This window comes from Echiichthys vipera (assembly GCF_963691815.1).
Source record: "Echiichthys vipera genome assembly, chromosome: 8".
NCBI lineage: Eukaryota > Metazoa > Chordata > Actinopteri > Perciformes > Trachinidae > Echiichthys > Echiichthys vipera.
The window spans coordinates 3,209,845-3,237,269 of record NC_139833.1 but is presented as its reverse complement, the minus strand read 5'-3'; the positions used below and the strand labels follow the sequence as shown (position 1 = coordinate 3,237,269).

General features: G+C 45.2%; 1 protein-coding gene across 1 annotated transcript; it reads left to right on the top strand.

Moving 5' to 3' along the window:
• Window positions 1-359: 359 nt before the first annotated feature.
• smg5 (SMG5 nonsense mediated mRNA decay factor) lies at window positions 360-23,374 on the top strand. Its single transcript, XM_083919144.1, has 22 exons — window positions 360-763; window positions 2,421-2,519; window positions 4,869-4,992; window positions 6,009-6,165; window positions 7,634-7,723; window positions 8,070-8,159; window positions 9,184-9,262; window positions 9,354-9,479; window positions 10,847-10,915; window positions 11,278-11,510; window positions 12,873-13,010; window positions 13,976-14,893; window positions 14,995-15,164; window positions 15,254-15,329; window positions 16,644-16,819; window positions 17,662-17,820; window positions 18,023-18,082; window positions 19,177-19,336; window positions 21,623-21,713; window positions 21,880-21,954; window positions 22,062-22,200; window positions 23,169-23,374. The coding sequence occupies exons 1-22, from the start codon at window positions 699-701 to the stop codon at window positions 23,250-23,252; spliced, it is 3,378 nt and encodes a 1,125-aa protein (XP_083775270.1). The 5' UTR covers window positions 360-698; the 3' UTR covers window positions 23,253-23,374.
• The last annotated feature ends 4,051 nt before the right edge of the window (window positions 23,375-27,425 follow it).

The window sequence follows — 27,425 nt, the reverse complement described above, 5'->3', positions numbered from 1 at the left end:
GAGAAAACAGAGTAAAATGATCTTGTTATTATAAGAAAATGTAGGTATTATCTTGTTTTCATGAGAAAAAAGAGGAAACTGATCCTGTTATCACAAGAAAACGGAGGAAATGGATCTTGTTATCACATGAAAATGTAGGTATAACCTCGTTATCACGGGAAAACAGAGGAAATAAAACGTATGTAATGTGTGATCCTTTAGGACTTTCATAGTAAACCAACAAAAGCAGAAAAAAAATGTTTTAATCAAGACACTCAGAAAAAGGGGGATCTACAGCGAACCTGGCAACCCTTGATTTAATCTAGTGTCTTGTTCTGTACTCTCGCGATATTTCAGGTGGTCACTGCCTGATAGGAATAATGGCCGCCTTCGTAGCAATGGCTGGAATGGGGAACAACACAAGAGGCATATCAGAGCGTTTTAGCTGACCGGGAAGAGCCTTAATTACCGGGCACCCCTCCTCACCCGGTGTTCAGAGCGGATGGGTAGAGGGGGGTCTTGCCAAAGGACACAAGAACACGAAAGACACTCGGAGGGAAAGGGAGGGAAGCTAACGCTATCTCGGTTAGCTAACGCTGTTGTCACTGCCGGGGAACAAACCCGAGTGTAGCCGTGACAACTGCGTGTGCGGGCGGTTGGAGGAAGCGGTGACCAGACGCTGGAGCGGGGGATCAAATATCTCGGGCTAGTCGCTAAATATGAGTGGACCGGGGCAGGACAGCGAGCCAGAGGCGAAAGTCCTTCTCATAAAGCGGCTTTACAGGTAAGTGGACGAGGCCGTTTTTTGGACGTTAGCTTACCAAAGGCGCTAATTGGACGTTATTGTGCGTGCTAACACAACGCCAGTCAGGGTTGGCTATCACAAGCAAAGGGTCCATGTATTCTTCTGTTCAGTGAACCTGTCACCACACTCATGCTCACTCAGTGTGGTCATGATGCTTAGTGTAGCTTAGCTTATCATATCATTGAGTTGCATGTGTCATTAACGCTGTATGTAACATAAAGATGGTAGATGGGCAGATGGATAGATGCTTTATTGTCACTGCACACACACGCAGACCTGAGATACCATTATAAAACAGTAAAGCACACAATACAGAAACCTGAGTGCACTGATATTTACAGTAAATATGAAATAATTCCCCTCGGGATTAATAAAGCTCCTTGAATCTTGAATCTTGAATAAAAAGTGCATAAGAAAGCATGAATTAGATAAGATAAGATAAGATAAGATAGATAACTTTATTTATCCCCGAGGGGAAATTAGGTCATCGTAGCAGCGGTACAGAGCAATCAGAAGTACTAAAATAAGATAAAATATAAAATACAAAATATGAACAACAATAAAATAGAAGTACAGAATTAAATGCACCATCACTGTAGGATAATATTCAGGCAATTTTAAAATGAGAGAATGGTGTTACTGCAGTCAAGAATGATACAGCAATATATATATATATCAATATCTATATATCTATAGATATTTATATGTATATATAAATAAAGAAGGCAGGGTCTGTCGGCTCTAAGCTCGTCCCCCTGGAGGAGGTGGTGGAGCACAGGATGCAAAACTGCTGGTGATCACGGACGATGTCTCCCATCCTCTCCATGAAACCCTGGACGAGCTTCAGAGCAGCTTCAGCAGCAGACTCCTTCAACCTCGCTGCTTAAAGAACGGCACAGGAAACAGTTCCTACCTGCTGCCGTCAGACTCTACAACGCTGCACAACAACACTCAGGGGATAATCTCACACTATTCAAAGTGACCTATCACTGAAATACACCTTTCTCTCTCTTGCATATTAAAATCCACACAGCATATTGTAATATAGTGTTAATCTTCGATACTGTACTTTTATTTTATCGTAGTTCATATTTTATCTTATTTTTAGTACTTCTGATTGTTCTGTACCGCTGCTACGATGACCTCATTTCCCCTCAGGGATAAATAAAGTTATCTATCTATCTATCTATCTATCTATCTATCTATCTATCTATCTATCTATCTGTGTATATATATATTAGTGATAGACTGATGCAGGGGCCGGCCGATATTATCAGCCGATATTTGCGTTTTTTCCCCGGCATTATTTACGTACAGGCGTCCACATGCAGCTCTGTGTTGGTGGAGACGCCTTTTTAAACTTCAGTCATTTTTCCTTTTCTTTTAAATAAAATTGAGACACTTGTTATCATCATTGTGTCATTTTTAGGATGTAAGTCGAGGAAGCAAAAGCAGTATCGGCTCAAGAAAATCGTCAGTCCGTATATACGTGTATATGTCAAAACATCGTCATTAAATAGAGTTTGTGCACTTTCTGCATACTCTCATACACTACGATGTTCTGCAGTATTTGTTAGATAGTAACGTGAACCCTGTCATTAAGCCAGTGCTTTCTATTTGGCTAACGCTTCCCCAGGGCTGTGGTGGAGTCTGTGCACAAGCTGGATGTCATCATCGGCAGCAAAGCATCGTACAGAGAGGTCTTCAAGCCGGAGAACATCAGCCTTCGCAACAAGTATGTGCAGCTGTCTTGGGAATGTGTGTGTGTGTGTGTGAAATGAGGTGGGAGTGTGTTATTTAAACAGTTGTTCTGAACATAATCATGAATTTGAACCAGTTGCATTATAAGGGGGCATTTACTGTCTATCTGTCCCGTGCCCCATGTTTTAGGGTCCTTGTCCCCCGCGGGCCAGCCCGTTTGTACTCACCTGGGCCTCGCGCGGATGCCTATTGCTGCCTATACGTCATCACGGCGTAACACGTCACACGCATTGATGACGCCATCGAGATGCGTGGCTTTGTTTACAAATCTTTCCATAGGCCGCAGAGGTTTTGTGCGTCTTGTCCAACTATGTTTTATGTGTACGAACAGGTGCACATATAATGACGTCAAAACTGCCGTAGGCCTCGCGCTCGTATGCATGCACACACTCGTGCTCATACATGTGCAAACGTGCTTTACAAAAGCCCAACTCTCCCAAGCGGTCCGTGAGTGCAACCGTATGGTTGGTCAAAGGAACTGGACTTTAGCCATGGAACCTGTTTGGGCACGGTACGGAAGGACAGTGTGAGTGCGCCCTAAGACAACCTTTCTAGTATGATGCATGTTCACGTGGGAGTGAATACACCCCCCGGCATCTCGTCTATGTTCAGACCCTGTATTTCATATCCAAATTCTGTCAAAATCCACTCTAACCAGCGTTAGAATCTTGTCTAACGTATCCAACTGACTACTTATGTTTCATTAGTCATTTGAGTCTGCGAGACACTGTGACCTCTGCGAGATGAAGCAAAAATAATAAACATGCTTATTTGTGCTAGTATTACAACCTGTGAACATGATTGCAGTTGTTATTTTTTATGCTGGATACAACAAAGTCAAAACTTGAAAGAGGAGGTTGAAGGTAAACTGGGAGAAAGAGACTTGACCACGTGTCTGCTCTGAGCTCAAGTGACTGGCTGATTAATCAGTCAGGCATCAAGTAAAGGACACTAATGTCAGTTTCTGTGAACATTAGCTGCTTTTCTGTTGGTTGTTGGGATACACTAAGATATTTGCAAGTATCACCTTTGGTAATAAGAAATTATCACAGCTTTTTTCCCACTAGTCTCTGACATTTAGTCGACAGAGCAGTGAATCATTTAATCAAGAACATAACTGTCAGGCTACGTGTTTGTTTCTAATGTGGCACAAGTGACCACATTGTTGTGCACATTTTTGGCGCCTGTATTTAGAGAAATCAACAACTAATCAGTTCCCTCAAGACATAATTAAATATATTATACTACATTTGCAAAAGGGTATCATTTGTCACCTCAGTGTAAGGTGAGGCTCATGTTATTGTATTTTCCTCTTTGGCATCGGAGGATAGTAGAACCAAGAACAGAAACATCTCTTCAAAGCAGAGATAATGAGAAATATTGCATGTACCTGCATCTCTGTATTAACATAATCTTGTCATTGCTTTGACACATAAAGCTGAGACTGAGATATCACAATATTCTGGTGAATATGATAATGTTCTGGTGGCGTCTGAATCAGTTTACACCGAGCCTGTGAGTCACTGAAGGGAAAGGCACACTGATTAGGGATTTTTGTCCGAAGGCAAAGCTCTGGATCTACCGGTCAATCTTCGTTCCTACCCTCACCTGTGGTCATGAAAGCTGGGTCAGGACCCAAAGAACGAGGTCGCGGGTACAAGCGGCCGAAATGTGTTTCCTCAGGAGGGGGGCTGGAGTCTCCCTTAGAGAGAGGGGGAGAAGTTCAGCATCCGTGAGGAACTCGGAGTAGAGCCGCTGCTCCTTTGTGTTGAAAGGAGCCAGTTGAGGTGGTTCAGGATCATCTGGTAAGGATGAACCCTGGGCGCCTCCCTAGGGAGGTGTTCCAGGCACGTCCAGCTGGGAGGAGGCCTCGGGGAAGACCCAGGACCAGGTGGAGAGATTAGATCTCCACACTGGCCTGGGAACGCCTCAGGATCCCCCAGTTAGAGCTGGTTAATGTGGCCCGGGAAAGGGAAGTTTGGGGTCCCCTGCTAAAGCTGCTGCTCCCGCGACCCGACCCCGGATAAGAGGCTGAAGATGAGATGAGATGTACTAGAATCATCAGTTGTCAATGATATTGTGTATATAAAGTATGGGTGCAACTGATGATAATTTTATATAATTCTGCTGATTATTTACTTGTTAACTCATAAAAGAATGCTCACCATTCACATTTGTATCCTGCAAAATGTTCCTCTTTCATGCAGCCTCACCCGTTCATGTGAAACTAGGTTGACTCATTGGTGCACTTGTCAAACCGGTGATCTGACTACTCCTTAACTTATGCATCGTGTATCTGTTTTCACTTTCTTTGTGTTGTCAGGCTGAGGGAGCTTTGTGTGAAGCTGATGTTTCTTCACCCTGTTGACTACGGTCGTAAGGCCGAGGAGCTGCTCTGGAGGAAGGTTTACTATGAGGTCATCCAGGTCATCAAGACCAACAAGAAGGTAACCGTCCCTGCAGCTGTGGGGGAAAAAACATCCTCTTTGCATGTGTTAGCCAACACACTTTTCTGTCGTTAGCTGGCTTGACATCCTGGCTGCCACTTAAAGGTCAACGCTGCCATGACATGTGCCATTTTATGGTCAATGGTGCGTAAAATACCTCATAGCGTACCAAGGGGGTGTTAATTTTATGCATGGATGGTCCCAATGGAAATTTAACCTCTAGAAATGTCACTTTTTGGCTTTTTGCTCTGCTTTGGGACCAACGTGGGGAAACCATCAAACACTATTTCCTTTGTCAAATGTAGTCAGATCATTTCTGCACTCAGTCTTGTACCGAGTGCGTGCTGTCGTTCAGATGCTTGAACTTTTTGAAATGTCGTCAGCAGAACAGTCTTAGTCATTCGCTGCACATTTGTTAGTTTGTTGTTTTTGAACATGTAGTAGTAATGAAGTCTTGTCTTAAAGGGAACGCTGATGAAAGTCTTTAAGGAACGTCACCTGAGTCAGCGTCAGACTTAATGTTTAAAGTGTGGACTTAAAGAGAAGTGAGCTTATCAAACCTCTGTGTACCGCTCCTCATCTCTGCTGCAGGCTCGAGGCTACGTTATGAAAGCAATTACTAGCTTAACACACTAGACTCTACAAGCAAACTGTCGTCGTTAGAGTTGAATCGTGGGTAATGTAGGCGGCATGTTTAGACAAAGGAGAGGAAAGCATGGTCTAAAAAAACAATATACATTGTCTGCATCAATTTTGACCTTTCTCTTGTCTGTCCTGGGAGTCTGACAGTGTTACAAGCACTTGGTGGACTTATATTTATAAGTTTGCCAGTTTTAATAATTATTTGTATTAAATGCTTCCCCATTGCTTGTCATTTCTATACATGCCATATATTTTCGTGTTACCTGCTTTTGGGCCTTTTTGATGCTCTCTGTAAACTACAGAACGTATGCAACATCGATCCTGTTCATTATTGTCGCTCTGGTCACAACTCTGTCTCTTTTCCTCTACTGTAGCACATCCACAGTCGCAGCGCTCTGGAGTGCGCCTACCGTACGCACCTAATCGCCGGCGTGGGTTTCTACCAGCATCTCCTGCTATACATCCAGTCCCATTACCAGCTGGAGCTGCAGGACTGCATCGACTGGACCCACGTCACAGACCCACTGATAGGTCAGATACCCGAAACACAAATTCACGCAGAGACACAGTAGGAAAAATTCAAACTACACGCAAGCAGCATCTAATCTCTTACTCAGTGTTTGTCAGAAGGTTTCGTAACATTCACATGTATGCTTGCCCAAACTTATTTATTCAATTAACACAAATCAAGACATTTTGACAAGTCAAACCGGGTATACACGCATATATAATACAATTAATGATGACTAAATAATATATAGTTGTGTCAGATTCATCCTGAATCCTGGTATCGTGCATGTTGTTTCACTTTGATAGAAGCTCTCTATCCTCTCCTTTTACGACTATAACAACTGAACATGTTTGCCTATTATTATTTATTCAGTTTGTTTTTAGTTTTCATTCATTCATTCATCTTCAACCTCTTGTCCCTGTCGGGGTCGCGGGGGGCTGGAGCCGATCCCAGCTGACATCGGGCGTGAGGCGGGGTCCACCCTGGACAGGACGCCAGTCTATCACAGGACACATAGAGACGAACAGAGACAGACAACCATTCACACCTACGGGTGATTTAGAGTCATCAATGAACCGAACACCTGCACATCTTTGGACTGTGGGAGGAAACCGGAGAACCCGGAGAAAACCCACGCAGACACGGGGAAAACATGCAAACTCCACACAGAATGGCCCCAGTTGGGATTCAAACCAGGAACCCTCTTGCTATGAGGCGACAGTGCTAACCACTACAACCTATTCCACTACTGTAGCTTTGAATAGCTTTTTCTTCGACCTTATTTGCATTATTCAGATTTTCTTTTCAAGTGAAATGTGTGTAAATCCGGTCAAACGTGGTATTTTGAGTGTTTTTGAAACTTGTGGATTTAGTTTTCAAATCGCTCAAGCTCCGAAATCGCTCGCTGGAAAGTTGAACGTCATTTACAGGCGGTTTTAAAAGATACTGTCCTTCTTTGGATAATGAATGGCGTGATCACACCTTTGCATTTAGACCAGGTGTTTATGAGTCCGTTGTCTGAGTTCGGTCCGTATCAGAGTAAGTGTCAGTGTTCCCTTGCACTATGCAAAGCGCACAAATGGGTGGAGAAGTGCCAAGTCAGTCTATTGTCAGCAAAGACAAAGAAACAGGTGCAAGGTCACCCAAGTTTGTGATAGTGTGCAGCCGGTACTCGCCCTTTGCCTCAGATGCCGTCAGACATCAGGGGCTGAATACCAGGGTTACACAGGGTGACTAATCATGTCTTTAAACAGGAAGTTTATTTTATCAAGAAATAAACATCTTCTTTCCCCATAACACAAAAGCACTTGTGGGCATTGACACCTCGGAGGAAGACAGAGACGGAGAAGAAGTGCTATATGTTATGCCTGGTTTCTGTCTCTAACATTCAGACGCAAATTGCTGCTTAGCTGGAATTCAAGCTTGTTAAATAACTCTGTCAGTTTGGCTAAGTGCATCAGAAAAGTATCGTATAATTTTTCCCCGCAGGCCGAAAGAAACCAGTGTCAGCCACCCCCAAGGAGATGGAGTGGGCGCAGATGGCCTGTCATCGATGTCTGGTCTACCTTGGAGATCTAGGTAATAACGTGATAATAGAAAAGCGATCATTTCATGTCTCCACCAGCTTGGAGAGGTGTGAGACAGCATGTGTGTGTCATTCAGCGTGGGAAATGTTGGCCTGGCTACAGTATAGTGTAATTGGCAGGAAGCGGTTTGGTTGGTTCAGATTCATGTGATACAGAGATATTAGTATTTTGCATTATTTTACATTACTTAGCTTAAAATTACAGAAGCAAATGAAATGATCGCTGCACCATTTTCAGTTTGCCATCGCTGATAGAAGAGAATTGAAATTTTAGCCAAAGTCTATCTTGTTAACATTTATCATTACCTTCTTCTGATGTTTTAAATGTTTCCTCTGCAGCCCGTTATCAGAACGAACTTGCTGGGGTTGAGGCTGAGCAGCTGGCGGAAAGGTTTTACCATCAGGCACTGTCTGTCATGCCACACGTGGGTGAGTGACTGTAATGCTAGATTTCCTAACACACCGCTGAAGCTGTGGAAAGGCTTTCATCAGTGATTCTTTGAGCAGCCAGGGCCCGTATTACAGAAACATCTTAACTTGCAGCTCCTATCTTAACTGTTTGGTAGCCATGGTAATTACAGTTGAATTCATAGGAAAAGGCCATTACATTGAACAGTCTAAGTCAGTGTTCCCATCCTACGTTAAAATAGGAAATTGTATTACACAAGCATCCTAACTTCCCCTAAACTCTCCTAACTTAAGGATGACTGTTAAGCGATCCTAACTTTAACTTGTAAGCTCCTTTTTCTGCTGCTTGCGGCTCTCACACTGGGTGGTATGCCTGGCAGACACACAGCTTAAAGCGGCGCAGGTTGATGTGGTGCAGACAGGCTCGGACAGCTGCAGACTTATACAGGCCATGCAGACGTGCCAGCGGTTCCATTCTGGGAAAGTGGCTGCATGTGTCCACAACAGTGCACGCAACACAGTGGCTGCACCCCCGGTAGATGTCCGCAGCCTCCAGAAGAGGGTGAACTGGGACTCCGATGCCTGCTTAGTTACCAGTTAATGAGCGGTTAACGAGAGTCTTCTATTGTTCATATAAAAAAACTAAAATTAGCATTCTGAGTTTTAATGTATGTGTCAATGGCAAAAACAACAGTTACACAAATGTTTAGCGCGATGAGATGAAAAAAGTAGTGTCGGTTGCTAGGTAACAGAGTTGGTAACCGATGTTGGATTGAGTATTTAGTATTTCCTAACCTGCGTAAGAGAGGATTAATTAGGATAGGATTAATTAAGATAGGATTCTCAAAGTTAGGATTTGCTTCCTAATACCAAATTGGGGAAAATCCTTTCTTAGACTCTTCCTATCTTAAGACTTAAGACAGGAAGTTCCTGTAATACCGCCCCAGACCAATAACAAAATATTAAATCCAATTGTTCAATAGAAACAGGAAGCAGTTGAAGAAGTTTGTTACAAATCTAAATGTCTTCACCCGCCTGTCTGCAGGAATGCCTTTTAACCAACTGGGCACTCTGGCAGGAAGCAAGTTCTACAACGTTGAAGCAACCTACTACTACCTACGCTGGTAAGGACTGTTCATGTACAACTATGTGACGTTAACTTCTGAACCACAATCAAAAAGTTAAGAGTCGTAACATTTCCTTTATCTGTGCTAGCATCCAATCGGACGCCCCCTTTGAGGGCGCCTACGGCAACCTGAAGCGCCTGTTTGACAAAGCTGCCAAGATGTACCACCAAGTGAAGAAGCAGGAAATGAAGAAGCTGTCTCCATCTCGACAAAGGTGAGGAGCATTCAGAGGTAGTCAGAAGGTTCCTCGGAGGCCTCCTTAGGGCGCACTCACACTGTCCATCCGTACTGTGCCCAAACAGGTTTCACGGCTAAAGTCTAGTTCCTTTGACCAGTGTGAGTGCAACCGTACTGCGCCTAGCTGCGGCACGCTTGCCAGCCACGGACCGTTTGGGACAGGTGGGGTTTTGTAAAGCACGTTTGCGCATGTACGAGCACGAGCGTGCGCACGTGTACGAGCACAAGACCTACGGCAGTTCTGGCGTCGTTTTCTGTGCGCCTGTTGGGACATAGAAAAAAGAAGGAGGGACCATGCGCGGACATTTCAAACAATGGCGGTGAAAGGTTCACGTTGGTGTGATGCGGAGGTGGAGTGTTTACTGCAGATTTGGTCGATGAAAAGATTCAAAAACAGTCGACAAGACGCACAAAAACTCAGAGGTCTACGGAAAGATTTGGAAACAAAGCCACGCATCGCCATGACGTCATCAATGCGTGTGACGTGTCACGGCGTGATGACGTATAGGCAGCAAGAAGCATTCTCCGAGGCCCAGGTAGTGTGAGTACAAACGGGCCTGGAGGGGGGGACAAGGACCCTAAAGCACGGGGCACGGGACGGAGGCACAGTGGGAGGGCGCCCTAAGATCATGAGCCCTCTCTGGACAGCAGTGGTACCAATGGGTTTCACTGGCCTGACTGGTAAAAAAAAAATCATTGTGAAATAAACACAATATTTAGACTTAACTGTGCTGACATCCTGGAGTCATTTTAATCTAGTCCCAAATGACATCTGGAGTCTCACGTAATTGCCAACTTGCTCACCCGCCATTTGAATCACAAAGGCGCTTTAACCAGCGTTGGGATAAAGCGGCATCTCTCTGCAGATGGAATTAGATAATTGATGATCCCCGCGGGGAAATTATGTCGCCGAAGCAACACAAGTAAAAGGAAGCAGTTGGAATAAAAGGCAGAAATGCACACAAATGAAGCATGTAGAGTAAGCATTTCCCGCGATAACGGCGGGTTTGTAGAAGAAGAGCGTATAGATTTAGGTCATGGTGCTCGTCCATGATGGGATTATTTAGAGTCCCATCGTGCATGTTACAAATAAGGAGAGAAAAGGGCAAATAAACGTATTTCCCAAAATATCCAGCTATCTACGTTTAAAGCGTTCTCCTTTAAATGTTCTTCTTATTATATTTATTATTCACATAATGTTTCAGAGCTAACATAACTAACAGTGATGGAGTAGCAACAGTTTGCAGCAACGGGACATTATAGAGAGCAAAACCAGGCTGTAACCATGTTAATTTCCTCTACTGATACAAATGTCGTTGATGATGGATGATTTTATTTCCGCAGATCAAAAGATATTAAGCGCCTCCTGGTGAGCTTCATGTACCTTCAGAGCCTGCTGCAGCCCAAGAACAGGTCAGTGCTTGTGTGTCACTCTCCCGCCAGTCAAGACTTAATCGTTTTATTGGTACGTGAAGACTAAATTAACAATATATTTAGTTTTGTGGGTACAGCGGTTAACAGTGTCCAGTGTTTATTGCCTTTAAAAATGCTGAAACAAACTGATTTAACATGTGCAGGTAGCTCATAAGCAAATATGAAGGAATCAAACCTCGTCACGCTATTTGGTCCACTGCTCTGCCACAATGTTATCACTGGATTTTTCACTGTTGGATTAGATAGACGGAGTGTTTACCTTGTATTTTCAGTACATCCTTTCCATTGAATTGCTTCCCCTCCTCCTCTGTCTGTCTGTCTGTCTGTCTGTCTGTATGTAGTCTAATGGAGACGGAGCTGACGTCCCTCTGCCAGTCGGTGCTGGAGGACTTCAACTTGGTGCTGTTCTACCTGCCGCCGACAACACACGGTGGTGCTCACCCCTCCCCCAGCGAGGAAGAGGAGGAGCAGCAGCTGCAGCACGCTGACGGCTCCTGCCCAGTGCTGCCTGACACGCTGGTCTTCAAGATGGTGGTCACTTGTCTGATGGTGGTGCACAGTCTGAAGAGGGGAGGTTAGTTTTAGTGTGTTGTTGAGGCTGTTGTGTGTTTCCCCGTGTTTTAGGTTCTAGGATTATTCGGAAAATACGCTTTGATTACTGATTTCTGACTATAACAGAGTAATGGACAAATTCAGTGGCCGTTGTGACGAAAAGAGAGCTGAGGAAGGCAAAGCGTTCGATCTACCAGTCAATCTTGGTTCCTACCCTCACCTACGGTCATGAAAGCTGGGTCATGATCGAAAGAACGAGGTCGCGGGTACAAGCTGCTGAAATGTGTTTCCTCAGGAGGGGGGCTGGAGTCTCCCTTAGAGAGAGGGGGAGAAGTTCAGCATCCGTGAGGAACTCAGAGTAGAGCCGCTGCTCCTTTGCGTTGAAAGGAGCCAGTTGAGGTGGTTCAGGATCATCTGGTAAGGATGAACCCTGGGCGCCTCCCTAGGGAGGTGTTCCAGGCACGTCCAGCTGGGAGGAGGCCTCGGGGAAGACCCAGGACCAGGTGGAGAGATTAGATCTGCACACTGGCCTGGGAACGCCTCGGGATCCCCCAGTTAGAGCTGGTTAATGTGGCCCGGGAAAGGGAAGTTTGGGGTCCCCTGCTAAAGCTGCTGTCACCACAACCCGACCCCGGATAAGAGGCTGAAGATGAGATGAATGAGATGAGATGTGTATATCTAGATGAGAGTTTAAATAATTAGAGGAATAGGACGAAGACAACGACCAGACTCAGTTTTATTTTTGTGGAACTGTGCAGTTAACTAGCCAAAAAATGCCACACAGTTCTTTCTAAAACATCCACTAAAGTAGTCCATGTTCTTTGCCAGCATAAGTGGATCCTTGATGGAGACTCCCAAACTGAAATTTGGACAGTAACCTGAAATCTCAAGATATAAATCTGAAGAAAGCAACAGAAAGTAACTGATCTATGTGCTTGAGTTTATCTGTGTGTATGATTTCTACCTCGGCAGTTTTGTGGCAGTTATCTTCAGGAACTAAAGGGCAGGATTAGTAGGTTGTTGAATTCAACGTCGGTCCCTCCTCCCCGGCTCAATGAGGGTTACGCTGCTTACTAGCGGGTGAAAGTCAACCCCAGATTCACTGTCGTTTTGGAACAAGCTACGGCCGCTTGGTGCTTCACCTCGCTGTATTTGCATTTTCTTTCTGAGCTGTGTTTTTTGCAGCTTTCTCATGGATGTTTGCTCACGACCTGGCACCTGGCTGCTACGTTTTTAACCCAGAAACACTCCGAACACAGCACATTAAGAAAATGAAAAGGGGATTTTGCGTCTACATATTGTTTTTTAGGACATTTCCTACTCATTGTGTATAATAAAAGTACATCAATGATTTTGTTGTACTATCATGTTTTTGTGTCTTCAGGATCAAAGCAGTACAGTGCGTCCATAGCTTTCACTCTGGCGCTGTTCTCCCATCTGGTGAACCACGTCAACATCCGGCTGCAGGCTGAACTGGAGGAGGCAGAGAGCCAGGTGCCTCCACTTCACACCGACGCCACAGGTGAGACAGGAAATCTCTCGTCTCCAAATATGGAGAGGGGAAGGAACAAAAATGCAGCTGCAAGTTAGTACAATCTCCCAGCTAGTGTGTGACACATACTGTAGATTATGTTTCAGGGACAACATCATTTAGGATTAAAGTGCTGCTTTTTGTGGTTTAAAATGTAATCTTTTGAGAGAAACTAGTCAAGTCAAAACCATTTTAAGGGCGCACTCACTCTTTCCATCCGTACTGTGCCCAAACAGGTTTTACGGGTAAAGCCTAGTTCGTTTGACCAGTGTGAGTGCAACTGCACCGCGCCACAGCCCGTTTGAGAGAGGTGGGCTTTTGTAAAGCGTGTTTGCATATGTACGAGCACGAGTGTGCGCACGTGTATGAGCACGAGCACGAGGCCTACGGCGGCTCTGACGTAATTTTATGTGCGCCTGTTGGGACGTAGAAAAAAGAAGGAGGGACCATGCGCGGACATTTAAAACAATGGCGGTGAAAGGTTCACGTTGGTGTGATGCGGAGGTGGAGTGTTTACTGCAGATTTGGTCGATGAAAAGATTCAAAAACAGTCGACAAGACGCACAAAAACTCTGAGGTCTACGGAAAGATCTGGAAACAAAGCAATGCATCGCCATGACGTCATCAATGCGTGTGACTTCTTACGGCGTGATGACGTATAGGCAGCAAGAAGCATTCTCCGAGGCCCAGGTAGTGCGAGTACAAACGGGCCTGGAGGGGGGGGCAAGGACCCTAAAGCCCGGGGCACGGTACGGGCGGACAGTGTGAGTGCGCCCTAAAGTTGAACAGATGTAGTCAGTCAAATGAAGTGTTTCTTAAATGCTCTTTCAGGAATAACCCAGTGGAGAACATTTGTTTTGTAGTGTGACATATGTGGTTAGAGAGAAGAGATTTAAGAGAGATACGTGTGACAAACAACCTGAATGAAAATGTTGAATTTCTCTTTTCTTATCTAGATGACCTGGAGATTAAGGATTTGTCAGCTCCAGCGACAGATCGCCCCGATGAGAAGCCTCTGCAGAACGGCTCTCTGGAGCAGGAAGATGAGGAGGAGGAGAAGGATGAAGACGGCTGCGAAAGGGTTGGCGCCAAAAAGCATTGCAGCGTGGAAGAACAGCGCAAGTTGGAAGAAGAGAAACAGAGACAGAAGAAGAAGTACACCCGCCTCTCTCGACTCCGCCGACGCCGCTGTGCCCGCAAGGACACTCGCGGAGAGGATGAAAGCGACCTGAGCGAAGGCTTTGAGAGCGAAGAGGATGAAGATGAAGACGACGAGAGGCGGGGTCACACTGACTCAACGGGTGCCACTACGACAGCAACCCCGCTCAATCCTCCACCTGTCAGGAAGGAGACCAAGAGAGTCCACCTGGGTGAGGAGGGCAGCTGGGGGAGTGGTTCAGAGGAAGAGGAGGAGGAGGAAGGAGGAACGGCTTTTGATGTAGAGACCGACTCGGACATGAACAGCCAAGAGTCTCGCTCAGACCTGGAAGACATAGAAGACACGGAAAACTCAGACAACCTGGAGGGTCAGCCACGGGAGCACCAGGAAGAAGAGGAAGAGGAAGAGCAGCCCAAGGAAGAAGGAGGCGACCGGGGCGGTGATACACCTCCGACCACTAACGGGCCTCTGATGCCCAGCGACTCCAGCATCAGCAGCAACCTCCAGGCCATGTCCTCAAAACTCTTCCAGGCGAAGCGCTTCCGCCTGGCAGCTACCTTCAGCAACATGTTGTTGAGGCCTCAAGCCTCATCTTCCTCGGGTATTCCCACCCCTACTGACACCTCCGCTCCCCCCTCCCAGGAGACGCCCCCTCCTCCCGGGGATTCACCCTGCGATATGAACCCTGGTACTGCCAACGGAACCAGTGAAAATGGTAACGTGCTTAAGCCGTCTATGTTGCATATAATCTGTCCTGTTGGTGTGTTTTTTTCCACAGTTACTCAAACCTTTTGATTATTATGTCACCTCTTCTAGACTTGGACTCTGACTCAGAAGGCAGCCAACACAGTACCCCATCAGTACATAGTGAGAAAACCCTGTTAGAGAAGCTGGAGATTCTGACCAATCAGGGGTTGATCCAGGTGGTGAAGGTTTTTGTTGATTGGCTCAGGACAAACACCGACATTATCCTCATGTGTGCACAGGTGAGGGGGGGGCAAAGTGTCCAACTTTTATCTCCCTATGAAACATTACTATTTTAGGAGTATATTTAAAATAGTGGTTCTCTCTGCAGAGTTCTCAAAGCCTGTGGAACCGACTGTCTGTGCTGCTCAACCTGCTACCAGATGGCAGCAAGATGCTCGAGGCCGGTGAGTTCCTTATAAACTACCGCACCGCATAGAGAGTTATACGTCCGTACGACTCAGGAGGCACAGAATGGCACATACGTGTCTAGGTTTCTATTCCCACTGGGTCCACGAAAACTTAAATGTCCTTTGAGACACTAGTTGAGGACATCACCTTAACCACATTTAAAGGTGTTAGATGAGAGGATTGGTGTCACTCATGTCTGTTTGCTAAATACACAGCATAGTCTAGCAAATGTAGTTTGTTTAATACACACAACAATGTATAAATTACTCCATGAAGTAAGAAATATCTCCAGTGTGAAACCTTTAAGCCACAGCTTTCATTTATCGTTTGGTACAGGTTGAATTACCAAGATGTGTTTTCATAACAGGTACTTGTCTGTGTCATGGCAATGTGGGCACTGTATTTAGGTGTTCAAGTATCCCTTTTTTATTAGTGAGATGCTGATTGGCACAGAGTCAGGCTCGCGGTTTACCTCTGTTCACTGTCTTTATCCTAAGCTAATGACCTGCTGGTTATAGCTTCATATTCAGCAGATTTCCCAGAACTTTCCCAAACTATTCCTTTAAACGAGTGGTCAAAGAACAGTCCAGTCAAATTTAGAATCAGAATCAGAAAACTTTTAATGTCCCGAAGACCGGGAAATTCTTATTGTCACAGCAGCAACAGAATATTACAAAGCAGAAACATATTACAAAATAAGATAAAATAAGATAGAAGATAAAAAAAAAAGCAAAAATAAGCAACAAAGTTGAATTTAAAAAGGGAAGACATAGACATAGACATATATACATATTCACATGATATAGTGCAGTTGTTCTTGTTTTGTTTGTTTTGTATTAATATAATATGGAGTCAATAGTCTATTGGGAACAGTGCTGATTGTAAAGTCTGACAGCAGCAGGAAGGAAGGACCTGCGGTACCTCTCCTTCACACACTTAGGGTGTATAATAAATAAAATAAAAAAGGATAATTATAAATTGTCTTGTTATCAATATTGTTATTTGGTCTGTTTTCAGTTGAATCGTATCAATGAATCCTTAATGCACATTTGTGTACAGTAGATTTTTTGTCCTTGATTATTAAACGCATGTTTTTAGCAGATATGTTTTGTTTATGTCTCATGAACATTATGATAATAATTTTGTGAAGCTCTTGTTTAATCCCTGTACTGTGAGCACTCACTTAATAAGCAGTGCTAAGGCTCAGCTCTCACACTGAATATTTGTCTGTTGTGTGATTCTCGCACACTGATGACTGTGCTCTCTGAGTCCACGGCTCATTTATTTATTTATCCACGTCCGTGCCGCAGAGCTCGGTCTGAACGCAGAGGTGACAGAGCTGTTGAATGAGTGTGAGCAGCCCGGCTTGGTCCAGAGTCTGCTGCTGCCCGAGGATCTGGCTCTGCGACACCTGCCTGCTCTCAATGTAGCTCACCGCCGCCTCGACTTTACTCGCCGTAACCCTTCCCTCAGCTCCCTGCAGGAGGTACACGCGCACACACACGGGCACACACACACACACACACACACACACACACACACACACACACACACACACACACACACAGGCCCCGGCACACACACAGGCCCGGGAACACACACACAGGCACACATACACAGGCACACACTCGGACACACACACACACACACACGGGCACAGGATTCAGCTTTTACAGATGTCCAGTGTTACTTAAAAACACTGGAAATTGACAAAAGGCATCAGCTCCATGATGCCCATCCATCTTATTATTGTTGTGCAGTTTTTATTAGTTGTGCTGCTTTTTTGAGTCAGTAGGTTTTTTATCTTAGACAAAACGATTTCTAATGTGCAATATTTCAATAGTTAAAAATCTACACACAGAATTCAAACCCTATTTACCTAAAGTCCCACTCCAAACACACTTTAAAGTGTGTGTGATTAAGAGTTTGTTTAACATGGTTTTCCCATTATAGAAGGTAAAAAAAAAAGTCAACGCATGTTTTGAATCTCAGATTTCAGGGAAGTGTACAGATATTTATATATATATATATATATATATATATATATATATAAGTACCGTATTTTTCGGATTATAAGTCGCAGTTTTTGTCCTAGTTTGGCCGCGGTGGTGCGACTTCTACTCTGGAGCGACTTATGTGTGAAATTATTAACACATTACCGTAAAATAAATGTAAAATATAATAGCTCAGGCTGTTATTTATCTCAGTCACGTAAGAGACTCTGCGTATATCAGCCATCGTCAAATGGAAAAGTCTTCAGTCTTGATTTAAAAGAACTGAGTTAAGTTTGCACGCTTTAAAACATTTCATTTGTTCTCTTTCTCCCAGTGTGTAGTGCGAGTGTGTTGCATCCGCAGTTTTGGCCACTTCCTGACAAATCTCCAGGGTAACGTGCTGCACTTCAACCCGGAGGCGGGCATCTTCACCAGTATCAGCCAATCGGAGCAGGACAATCTGGTGCAGCAGGCCAAGGCCCAGTTCAGAATGGTGAGTGACATCTGAACAGAGCGAGGAAGAACCGCGCCTCATTATTCTATGTGCAGTTCAGACAGTGAAGACAGTGTTGCTCTGTGACTAAGCACATTTGAAGATTGCTTAGTTAATCACCTGGAGCCAAAATGGTTTCTACTTAAAGCAGCTGTCACTTGTTTGATGCCGACTGTCCCTTTCTTTATCTTTATTTGTCCAGGCTGAAGAGGAGGCGCGTCGGAATCGCCTGATGAGGGATATGGCCCAGCTTCGACTGCAGGTTTTTAATTTTCTAAATCTCTCCACTGGCTGTTTACCCCGTCTGTGTTTCCACTTTAGATCAGAGCCGTGATGCAGCATGGACACAGCTGTGCACTGATGCAGTCATCGCTGCCAAAATAGCTCCCACAATGATGAATATTTATTTTCTTGTATGGAAATTAATTAAAAATATGTACATTGCTACAGACGTTGTACCTGGCCCTTACGAATTATTTTACCTTTCTAAAAAAAAAAAAACTGATACCAGCAAAACTCTGAAAACAAACTGAAATTAAATTTAAAAAAAACTAACATAAAAACAAATTCAAATGTGGAACACTCACCAAATTTATCTGATGGTATAGAAGCCCCGAGACAGATACTTACCGTATTTTCTGCACTATAAGGCGCATAGAACAGACGCTCCAGTCGAGGCTGGGGTTACGTTAAGGACCGCCTCTAAACTCATTGATGTTAAGTTTGTTGCCTTCAGTGGAACAGTGATCGTACGGACTCTTCTACTTGCTGCTCTCTGTTCAACAACCCACTGTTGGAGTTTGTCCTCCAGCTGCAGCCGTCTCGCTCTGTTCCCTCTAAACTCTGTTTAGTCTTCTTTACTTGGCGCAGGTCGTCTTGTTGCTTCCTCCACTTCCGCACCATTGATTGGTTCATGTTAAACTCTCTGGCTGCTGCTCTATTCCCGTGTTCTGCTGCGTGACTAATTGCCTTGAGTGTAAACTCTGCGTCGTAAGCGTGTCTCTTAACAGGAGCCATTTTGGGCTCTTTACACAAACACACATGGAAATGAAACGGCACGCTTCACGCAGTCGTATATCTCAACATGCACCGCGCGTTACTTCTTCTACGGGGGAAAATAGAGTCGGCGGCTGCTCACCGTAGTTGGAGACCTGTTGTGGCTCAATATTGGTCCATATATAAGGCGCACCGGATTATAAGGCGCACTGTCGGCTTTAGAGACATTTGAAGGTTATACAACTTATAGTGTGGAAAATAAGTTCTATCATGTTTCTGAGACCATAAAACCCTCATATACATCTTGCATTACTTGCACATAATCAGCTGTTGGATCACTTCTCTGTCTGTTCCTTGCAGTTGGAGGTATCGCAGCTAGAGGGCAGCCTTCAGCAGCCTAAGGCCCAGTCGTCCATGTCTCCCTACCTGGTGCCAGACACAGCTGCTCTCTGCCAGCATCTGAACCTCATCCGGCAGCTGGCCGGCAGCGGCTGCTTCATCATCATCATCCCGCGGACAGGTCAGCACACCGCCTCATCCTCTGGCTGTCTGTCCTGAAAAGCATGTGTGTAGCGTGTTACACAGGGTGGATGGTAGGGATAGGACCGCTGTTGTGATCTCTGACTTTAATGCAGTGAGACAATACATTATACAGAGTTCTCCTTTACTACAGGAATAAATCTTACATCCAGTAATCTAACATGTTACTTGATATGTGGCATGATACCAGGGTTTCTGCATCAAATGAACATTGAATTCAGTTTCCTCATAAAAAAGTCTCAGGGATTTTACTTATAACATGTATTTGTATCCAAATGTGGCCATTTAAGAGACGTTATAGACATTTTTAGATTAGAAGATTGTTTCGTTGATGGATTGTGCCGTTAAGTCCTTTTTTCTGGAGTTTCAGTCAGAACAGGATCTCAACTGTAACGTACACTGTCATTACTGCTCACCACAAAAGCAAGGAACTCATCGTCTCGTGTAATAAATGCAGATTTTCACAAAAACTTACAAAAAATTTATCGTTTTCAGGTTGTTAACACATCTGTCCATTTACTTCTACATATGTGGATCCAGGTCAAATGTGATTCTTTCTATTATTATGAATTATTGTTGCATACTTTAGGATAGTTCTGTACTGAATAAAATGGGATATAATAATAAATAATAAATAATTTTCCATCATACTTACTATAAAAAGTCATTACCTTTATGTTTGGGAGCCCTGTCGAAACCCTGATATGCACAAACACATGGCTAGGTAGTTATTCTGGCCATTTAGCCTCAGTTCTTATTATTATCAGTTGCATTGCACGCCCAAAAATGTGTTTTATTGGGTGGAATTACTTTAAAACCCAATATTCGACCCAATTGTTGTGTCTTAGGGCTCCCTCCCACTGTGCGTCCTTCCCATGCCCCATGCTTTAGGGTCCTTGTCTCCCCCTCTGGGCCTCGGCGAATGCTTCTTGCTGCCTATACGTCATGAAGCATGCTTGGGCACGGCACGGTACGGATGGACAGTGTGAGTGCGCCCTTAGGTCTCTGCTGCTTTCATCTTGTCACATATGGGTCATATGTGTCTTTGTTATATTTGGAGTACTACGCACACTTTATGTGCATTCAAATATTTGAATAGTAATGTTGGTTTTTATGCACGAAACTCCAGTTTTGCAAGAAGCTTCAGTGCTGAAAAATTCTTGATTGATTGAGCCGTCAACAGTCGTTTTAAGTTATTTCTCAGGCAGTAAAGTCAAATGTTAGTTGTTTTTGTTTTTTTTTTACATTTTCTATACTGAACAGTTAAAGGAGCTGTATTCCATATTCAGGACATTAACACAGCAGCAAACATATTTTCTGTGTAGAGATATAGGGAGTGAGCAGAGAGTGGTCACTCCCTGTCTGAGAGTGATGTAATCTGAGTTTCCCTGTGGTTTGTTTTGATAGACGGTTGGGCCTCATGTGCAGGTTAGCATTATTATTTTGAGTGCATGGCCTTTTTAATGGAATTAAAACAGTAGATTAATTGATAGCTGATTTGTTGCAGCCATACACGTGTAGCATGGTATCACATAGAGTTTTTGCATGTTTATGGTTGTTGGACTTTTGATCTAACACTTGACTATGGCAGTGACATAGAGGGCGCACTCACACTGTCCATCCGTAGCGTGCCCAAACAGGTTCCACGGCTAAAGTCTAGTTCGTTTGACCAGTGTGAGTGCAACCGTACCGCGCCTAGCTGCGGCACACTTGCCGTCCACCAACCGTTTGGGAGAGGTGGGCTTTAGTAAAGCACGTTTGCACATGTACGAGCACGAGCGTGCGCACGTCTACGAGCACGAGCGTGCGCACATGTACGAGCACGAGCGTGCGCACATGTACGAGCACGAGCGTGCGCACATGTACGAGCACGAGGCCTACGGCAAGAAAAAAACAGTCGACAAGACGCACAAAAACTCTGAGGTCTACGGAAAGATTTGTAAACAAAGCCACGCATCGCCATGACGTCATCAATGCGTGTGATGTGTTACGGCGTGATGACGTATAGGCAGCGAGAAGCATTCGCCGAGGCCCAGGTAGTGTGAGTACAAACGGGCCTGGAGGGGGGGACAAGGACCCTAAAGCACGGGGCACGGGACGGAGGCACAGTGGGAGTGCGCCCTAAATCTAAATAAGTTCCAATGTAACTTTAACAATAATTCTGTTTCGGTTTCTGATTCAAATCCAAAGCAACAACCTGAGTCTGTCCGTTTGTTGCTGTGCCTGTTCGCTCCGGTCATTAATCCGGACTCCTTCTGTGTTCTAGTGATCGATGGACTCGACAGGTTGAAAAAGGAAAACGCGGGTGCGAGGGATGGCATCCGCTTTCTGGAGTCCGAATTTCGCAAAGGCAACAGGTGAGTGTTTGTGTTACGCGCGGTGACTGATGAAGCTTCTCGCTTGGATTAGATGTTTTTTGTCTTTGTTTCCTGTTACATGTTGAACACAATCCTCACTTTTACTCCATAAAACTCCTTTATTTTAGCTGATGTCTTAAATGATCTGTTTCACATCGTTCTGTAGGTACATACGCTGTCAGAAGGAGTCTGGTCGGAGTTTTGAAAGAGACAAACTGAAACGTCAGGACATCGAAGCCTGGTAAGCCTTTCTCCCCTTCTACGGTTACCTCTGTTTGTCTTTCTTAAATACTCATCGGGTGAGTATGGCTTCTTTTTTGATTGGTCTTCTTCTTCTTTTATTTCTAGGCAACTATACAAGATGGTGGACAGCTGTCGTCAGCTGACCGTCTCCCAGAGCAACGGAGATGAAGACACAGCCGGCATGGTGACCATTCTCACCGGCCAGCAAGTGGAGGAGCTTTGCTCTCGGTCGGCAACGATGAAGGTCAGTCACTAACTGTTTAGTTATGTTACAGACCGGGACAAACGTTTTGGGAAGGGGACATTTTACACCACGACGAGTAAAGCTCAATGGATTTCAGTTTTATCTTTGCTACAGTGCTGCCCTATCCATTTTCACACACATCCCACAGCCATCTGGTGACGAAGCACACTGAGGGCTCACTCACACTGTGCCTCCGTCCCGTGCCCCGTGCTTTAGGGTCCTTGTCCCCCCCTCCAGGCCCGTTTGTACTCACACTACCTGGGCCTCGGCGAATGCTTTTTGCTGCCTATACGTCATCACGCCGTAACACGTCACACGCATTGATGACGTCATGGCGATGCGTGGCTTTGTTTCCAAATCTTTCCGTGGACCTCTGAGTTTTTGTGCGTCTTGTCGACTGTTTTTGAATCTTTTCATCGACCAAATCTGCAGTAAACACTCCACCTCCGCATCACACCAACGTGAACCTTTCACCGCCATTGTTTTAAATGTCCGCGCATGGTCCCTCCTTCTTTTTTCTACGTCCCAACAGGCGCACAGGAAATTACCTCAGAACCGTAGGCCTCGTGCTCGTACACGTGCGCATGCTGGTGCTCGTACATGTGCAAACGTGCTCTACAAAAGCCCACCTCTCTCAGACGGGCCGTGGACGGCCAGCTGGCCGCAGATATCCACGGAGCGGTTGCACTCACACTGGTCAAACACACTAGGCTTTAGCCGAAAAACCTGTTTTGGCCCCGTGCGGGCCAAATGCGTGTATATAGGTCCTGTTTGTGCATGTGTGTATTTCAGGCCTCTGTGTGTAACATGTATAATAATAAGAGTGAAAAAATTAAATTTCCCCGTGCGGGATAAATAAAGTAATTCTTCTTCTTCTTCTTTAATGACAAAGCACTGAATGTAAAAGCACTGTGTAAGGTTTTATATATAAATTGGCAAATTGTCTGTTTCTCTCTCTGTCCCGTCAGTCGGCGATCCAGGCGGCGGGCGCGGCGGGCATGGAGCTAAAGAACATCGTGGAGTTCTACCGGCAGTGGAAGGAGATCGGCTGAGAGGTCCAACGGGGGGCAGCTGTCGGCGCTGCGAACAGCTGATCGATCACAACACTCGCTCCCTCTCTCTCTCTCTCCCACTCTTTTGCTCTGTGTGTATCCGCGTCTCCAAAAGGCAAAAACCAACTCAAAAGAAAAGCTGAATCGAAGGAAAGAGTTAAAGCTCAGAGGGGTGGAAAAGGTAAAAACAGTGGAGTCAAAAAAAATCAAATAAAGAGAAAGGTGGGCGAGACGGCGCGATAAGAAAGAGCAGATCTCCCACTTCCCACTCCCAATCCCAAACATAAAGAGTGACCCCTGGTGGTCGGGGTGCGGACAACGGTGGGGGGGACGCTACGGGACTTTTTAAGTGCCCCTGGTTCACACTCTAACCAGGAATACACTGTATATGTTAGCAAACGAGTACATACGTGTTCGAGAGAGAAGTCGCTCACACACACACACACACACACACACACACACACACACACACACACACACACACACACACACACACAGGCATTCACGCTCAGATGAATCCATATAGATGTTTAGAGCCGTGGTTTGGATTTCCGTTCCCTCCTTCCCTTTCCCTTCAGTCTGTATTTGAGAAAACAGGGTAAAGAATGTACGAGTGCGGCGGGGCGGCGTTTGTGGAAAGCGGAGGGTGTTTCGAAGACAACTTTGAGATAATAAAACCCCTCTGTCCGCCCGACACCGAGGCCTCCAGCCCTACGAAACACACCAGGCGTCACAAAGCTCACAGGCCTCTAGGGAAGGCTGAGGGAGACGTGTGCGCACTTCTCCGGGATCGGTTTCTTTCCTACGTGGCTTCTTGTTTTTTTGTTTTTCTTTATTTGCGGTGTCCTTCCTGTGACCAGTGACTTATGTATTGTGCGTTCTCTGTTTGAGAGAAGAAGAGGAAAAACAAACAGGTGTTTTCGCCCTGTTCAAAGTTTTAATTTGGATTTTATTTTTGTACCCAAATGATGTCGTTTATTTTGCTGCTTTTTTTTTTTTTTTTAAAGCTAAATCTGAACGAAATAGCCACGAATGTTTAAGGGAAAGGGAAGGGGTCGTCGTCGTGTGTTGATCCACTGAACAAATCCTTCAGTTCTGCAAAATTCAAATGGAAAAAAAACGACGTATAATCCAGAATTTATTTATCAAGGTGTCAAGTTAGAGGGAGGTAGAGGTGGGTTAGCCTCGTGTCGTAGCTAGTCATCAAGGAGGCTCAGCAGAGAGGGGCCGGCTGACTCTCCCTGAGGAATGTGGGTTGTGTTTGGACCCCCGTAAACCCCTAAACTGTATCCCATCTACATCACCATCTCCATAGTGACTGTCCCATCATGCACAGTGCAAAAGAAAAAGCGTATACGTGTGTGGCCATGCATTGAACAATAAAAAGAAACTCGTATAAGATGATGACGACTTTTTTCTTCTGTGCCACAAAATGACTTAACTGTCCAAACATACACGTACAGTACAGAGCAGAAGTTTGGACACACCTTCTCATTCTAAGAGTTTTCTTTACTTTCACGATGAGTGGTCAGCACTGTCGCCTCACAGTGCGAAGGTTTCTGGTTCGAATCCCGGCTGGGGCCCTTCTGTGTGGAGTTTGCATGTTGTCCCCGTGTCTGCGTGGGTTTTCTCCGGGTTCTCCGGTTTCCTCCCACAGTCCAAAGACGTGCAGGTGTTCGGTTCATTGATGACTCTAAATCACCCGTGGGTGTGAATGGTTGTCTGTCTCTGTTCGTCTCTATGTGTCCTGTGATAGACTGGCGTCCTGTCCAGGGTGGACCCCGCCTCACGCCCGATGTCAGCTGGGATCGGCTCCAGCCCCCCGTGACCCCGACAGGGACACGAGGCTGAAGATGAATGAATGAATGTAAATCGTACATGCACTTGGGGACACTTTGAAAGTTTTCCCAATCTTTCGGACTGACCTTCATTTCTTAAAGTAACGACGGCCGCTCGTTTTTCTTTACTCAGCTGCTTTTTCCATAACACAAATTCTAACGGTCTGTTCAGTGGGACCATCAGTTGTGTGTCCACCTGACTTCTACACAACACAACTGATGCTCCCAACCCCATTTATAAGGCAGGAAATCCCACTGATTGAACCCAACAGGGCACACCTGTGGAGTGGAAACCATGTCAGGTGACCACCTCTTGAAGCTCATCAAGAGAACGCAGAGTGTGTGCAGAGAAACTAGAATATAAGGCGTGTTTTCAGTTGTTTTACACTTTTGTGTTAAGTACATATTTCCACATGTGTTAATCCATAGTTTTGATGCCTTCAGTGTGAATCTACAACGTCAATCGTCCTGAAAAGTAAGGAAACTCATTGAATGAGAAGGTGTGTCCAAACGTTGGGTCTGTTCTGTACACTGTAGCTTAGTGAACAGTATGACTTTGAAGACAGATGTGTAATTTCCTGTGTGGCTCTGGAGGGAGATTGAAATACGGGTAAAACAACAGGAGCCTGCGTAGGTGAGGGTGTGGTGCTCCGGGTCCCTGTGAGACATGAAATACAACCCAGGACGTCCGGCGTTGACATTACATCTGTGAATCTGAACATGACCAAACGTTTCACAGGTTTCTAATCCCCTGGGACCTGAACCCCCTCAACCTCCTCATGAAGTCTTTCTAGGGGCGGCCTCTTCTCTCAAACTAGGCCTCCGTGTGCCATTCTTTCTGTTTTTTCTCTTTTCACTCTCTTGTGCTCCCCTCTGTCCCGGGCCCCATGCCCACAGCAGAGCGAGCACGCTGAATAACCAATCCCCTGGCAGCAGGGTCGGTGCCACTTCAACAGAGGACGACTGGCACTGGTCCTGGCCCCCTTTTTCTTTTCTTTGCTGGGTTAGGAAACCTCACTGACCCCAGGCAATCCTCTTTCTATGGATGCCCATGAAGCCGTGGGTCTGCAGGGACTCCGGAGTGGACAGATTGGGGGTGCGGGGACGGGATGAGAGGTTTAAACACACAAAAAGCCCCAAAAAGTTAGATTTCTTATTCGTGATCCGTCTGAGAAATGTCCATGCAGGGGTCTGTGCTCGCAGTGGGGAAATGCCTCGCCTGCCTGGAGTTCATGCGTGAGTAAATCCTCAGTATTTGTCTTTTTGGGGCATGTTTGGACTCCACATGTGCACCTTATTAAGGGTTCTCTGGCTCGAAAGCTCTTGGGAATGATGATGCATTCAATCCAGCACCCATGCCACCCATGTTTCTGCTCTTATGGTAATGAAGCTGGAGCTCTTGTCCCGTCTCCTGGCAGTGAAAGTCTTTGCTTTCTTTGCCACGTCCAATGGAACAAGTCTCACCCCCGGGGGTGGGTTCCTGCATCAGGGGGATGCAGCAGAGTTTCATTCAGTCCTGGTGAGAGAGGGGGAGTGTTTGGCGTTACAGGGACGGGGCCTGACTCTGGAGCAGTTATGGATTTATGATTCTTCTATTCCCAGAAAATGATTTCTTCACTTCTTTCCCCCTCTCCATCCTGATAAATCCCTTCTTCTGAGGCGACAATGATCCCGTCGGACAAAGGTCAGAGCAGGTTTCTGTGTGCGTTGCTGTAATCTGCGAGAGTTTGGCTTCAGTTTTCCATCGTCGCACCGACCGTGACGGAGTTTCTCTTTCTAAGAACTCCCGTAAGTGACCTCGCTCTCGTAAAGAGTGAGACCCTGGAGGTTTCCACTCTGAGTCTGAGTCACTCCCATTTATAAGAAGTGAACGCTGCTTTGCCAAATAGTACATCTGAAAAACATTCTGGGATGTTCCTGCCTTGTTTTCTTTCCTCAGAATAATAATCACAGCAGATCTGGGCTCTGGTTTATGTGTTTTCAGTGTTTCAGCTTCCAGGGTCAGGCTTTGTTTACGTGTCCATTCTTGCATAACAGTATTATGCATATATGTTTTTATTTATTTACTCACATTAAATGTCTTTTTGTCTTTCGTAAGCCGTTACTTACGTTCACTCAAGCATCATTTTAGATCGTGAGCTAAACTGTATTTTTATTATTTCAATTTTCTTTTTTGTTTTTGGTCAAACGTTCAAAAAGTCAAATCATTTCAGTGATAAAATGTAAAATTTAATGTAGAATTACAGTAAAAACACTTTAATAATAATCATTTAATAATCAGATGCACCCAAAGACAGCGTGTCTTCTCTGAGGCTGGAGGAGATCAGATGTTCAG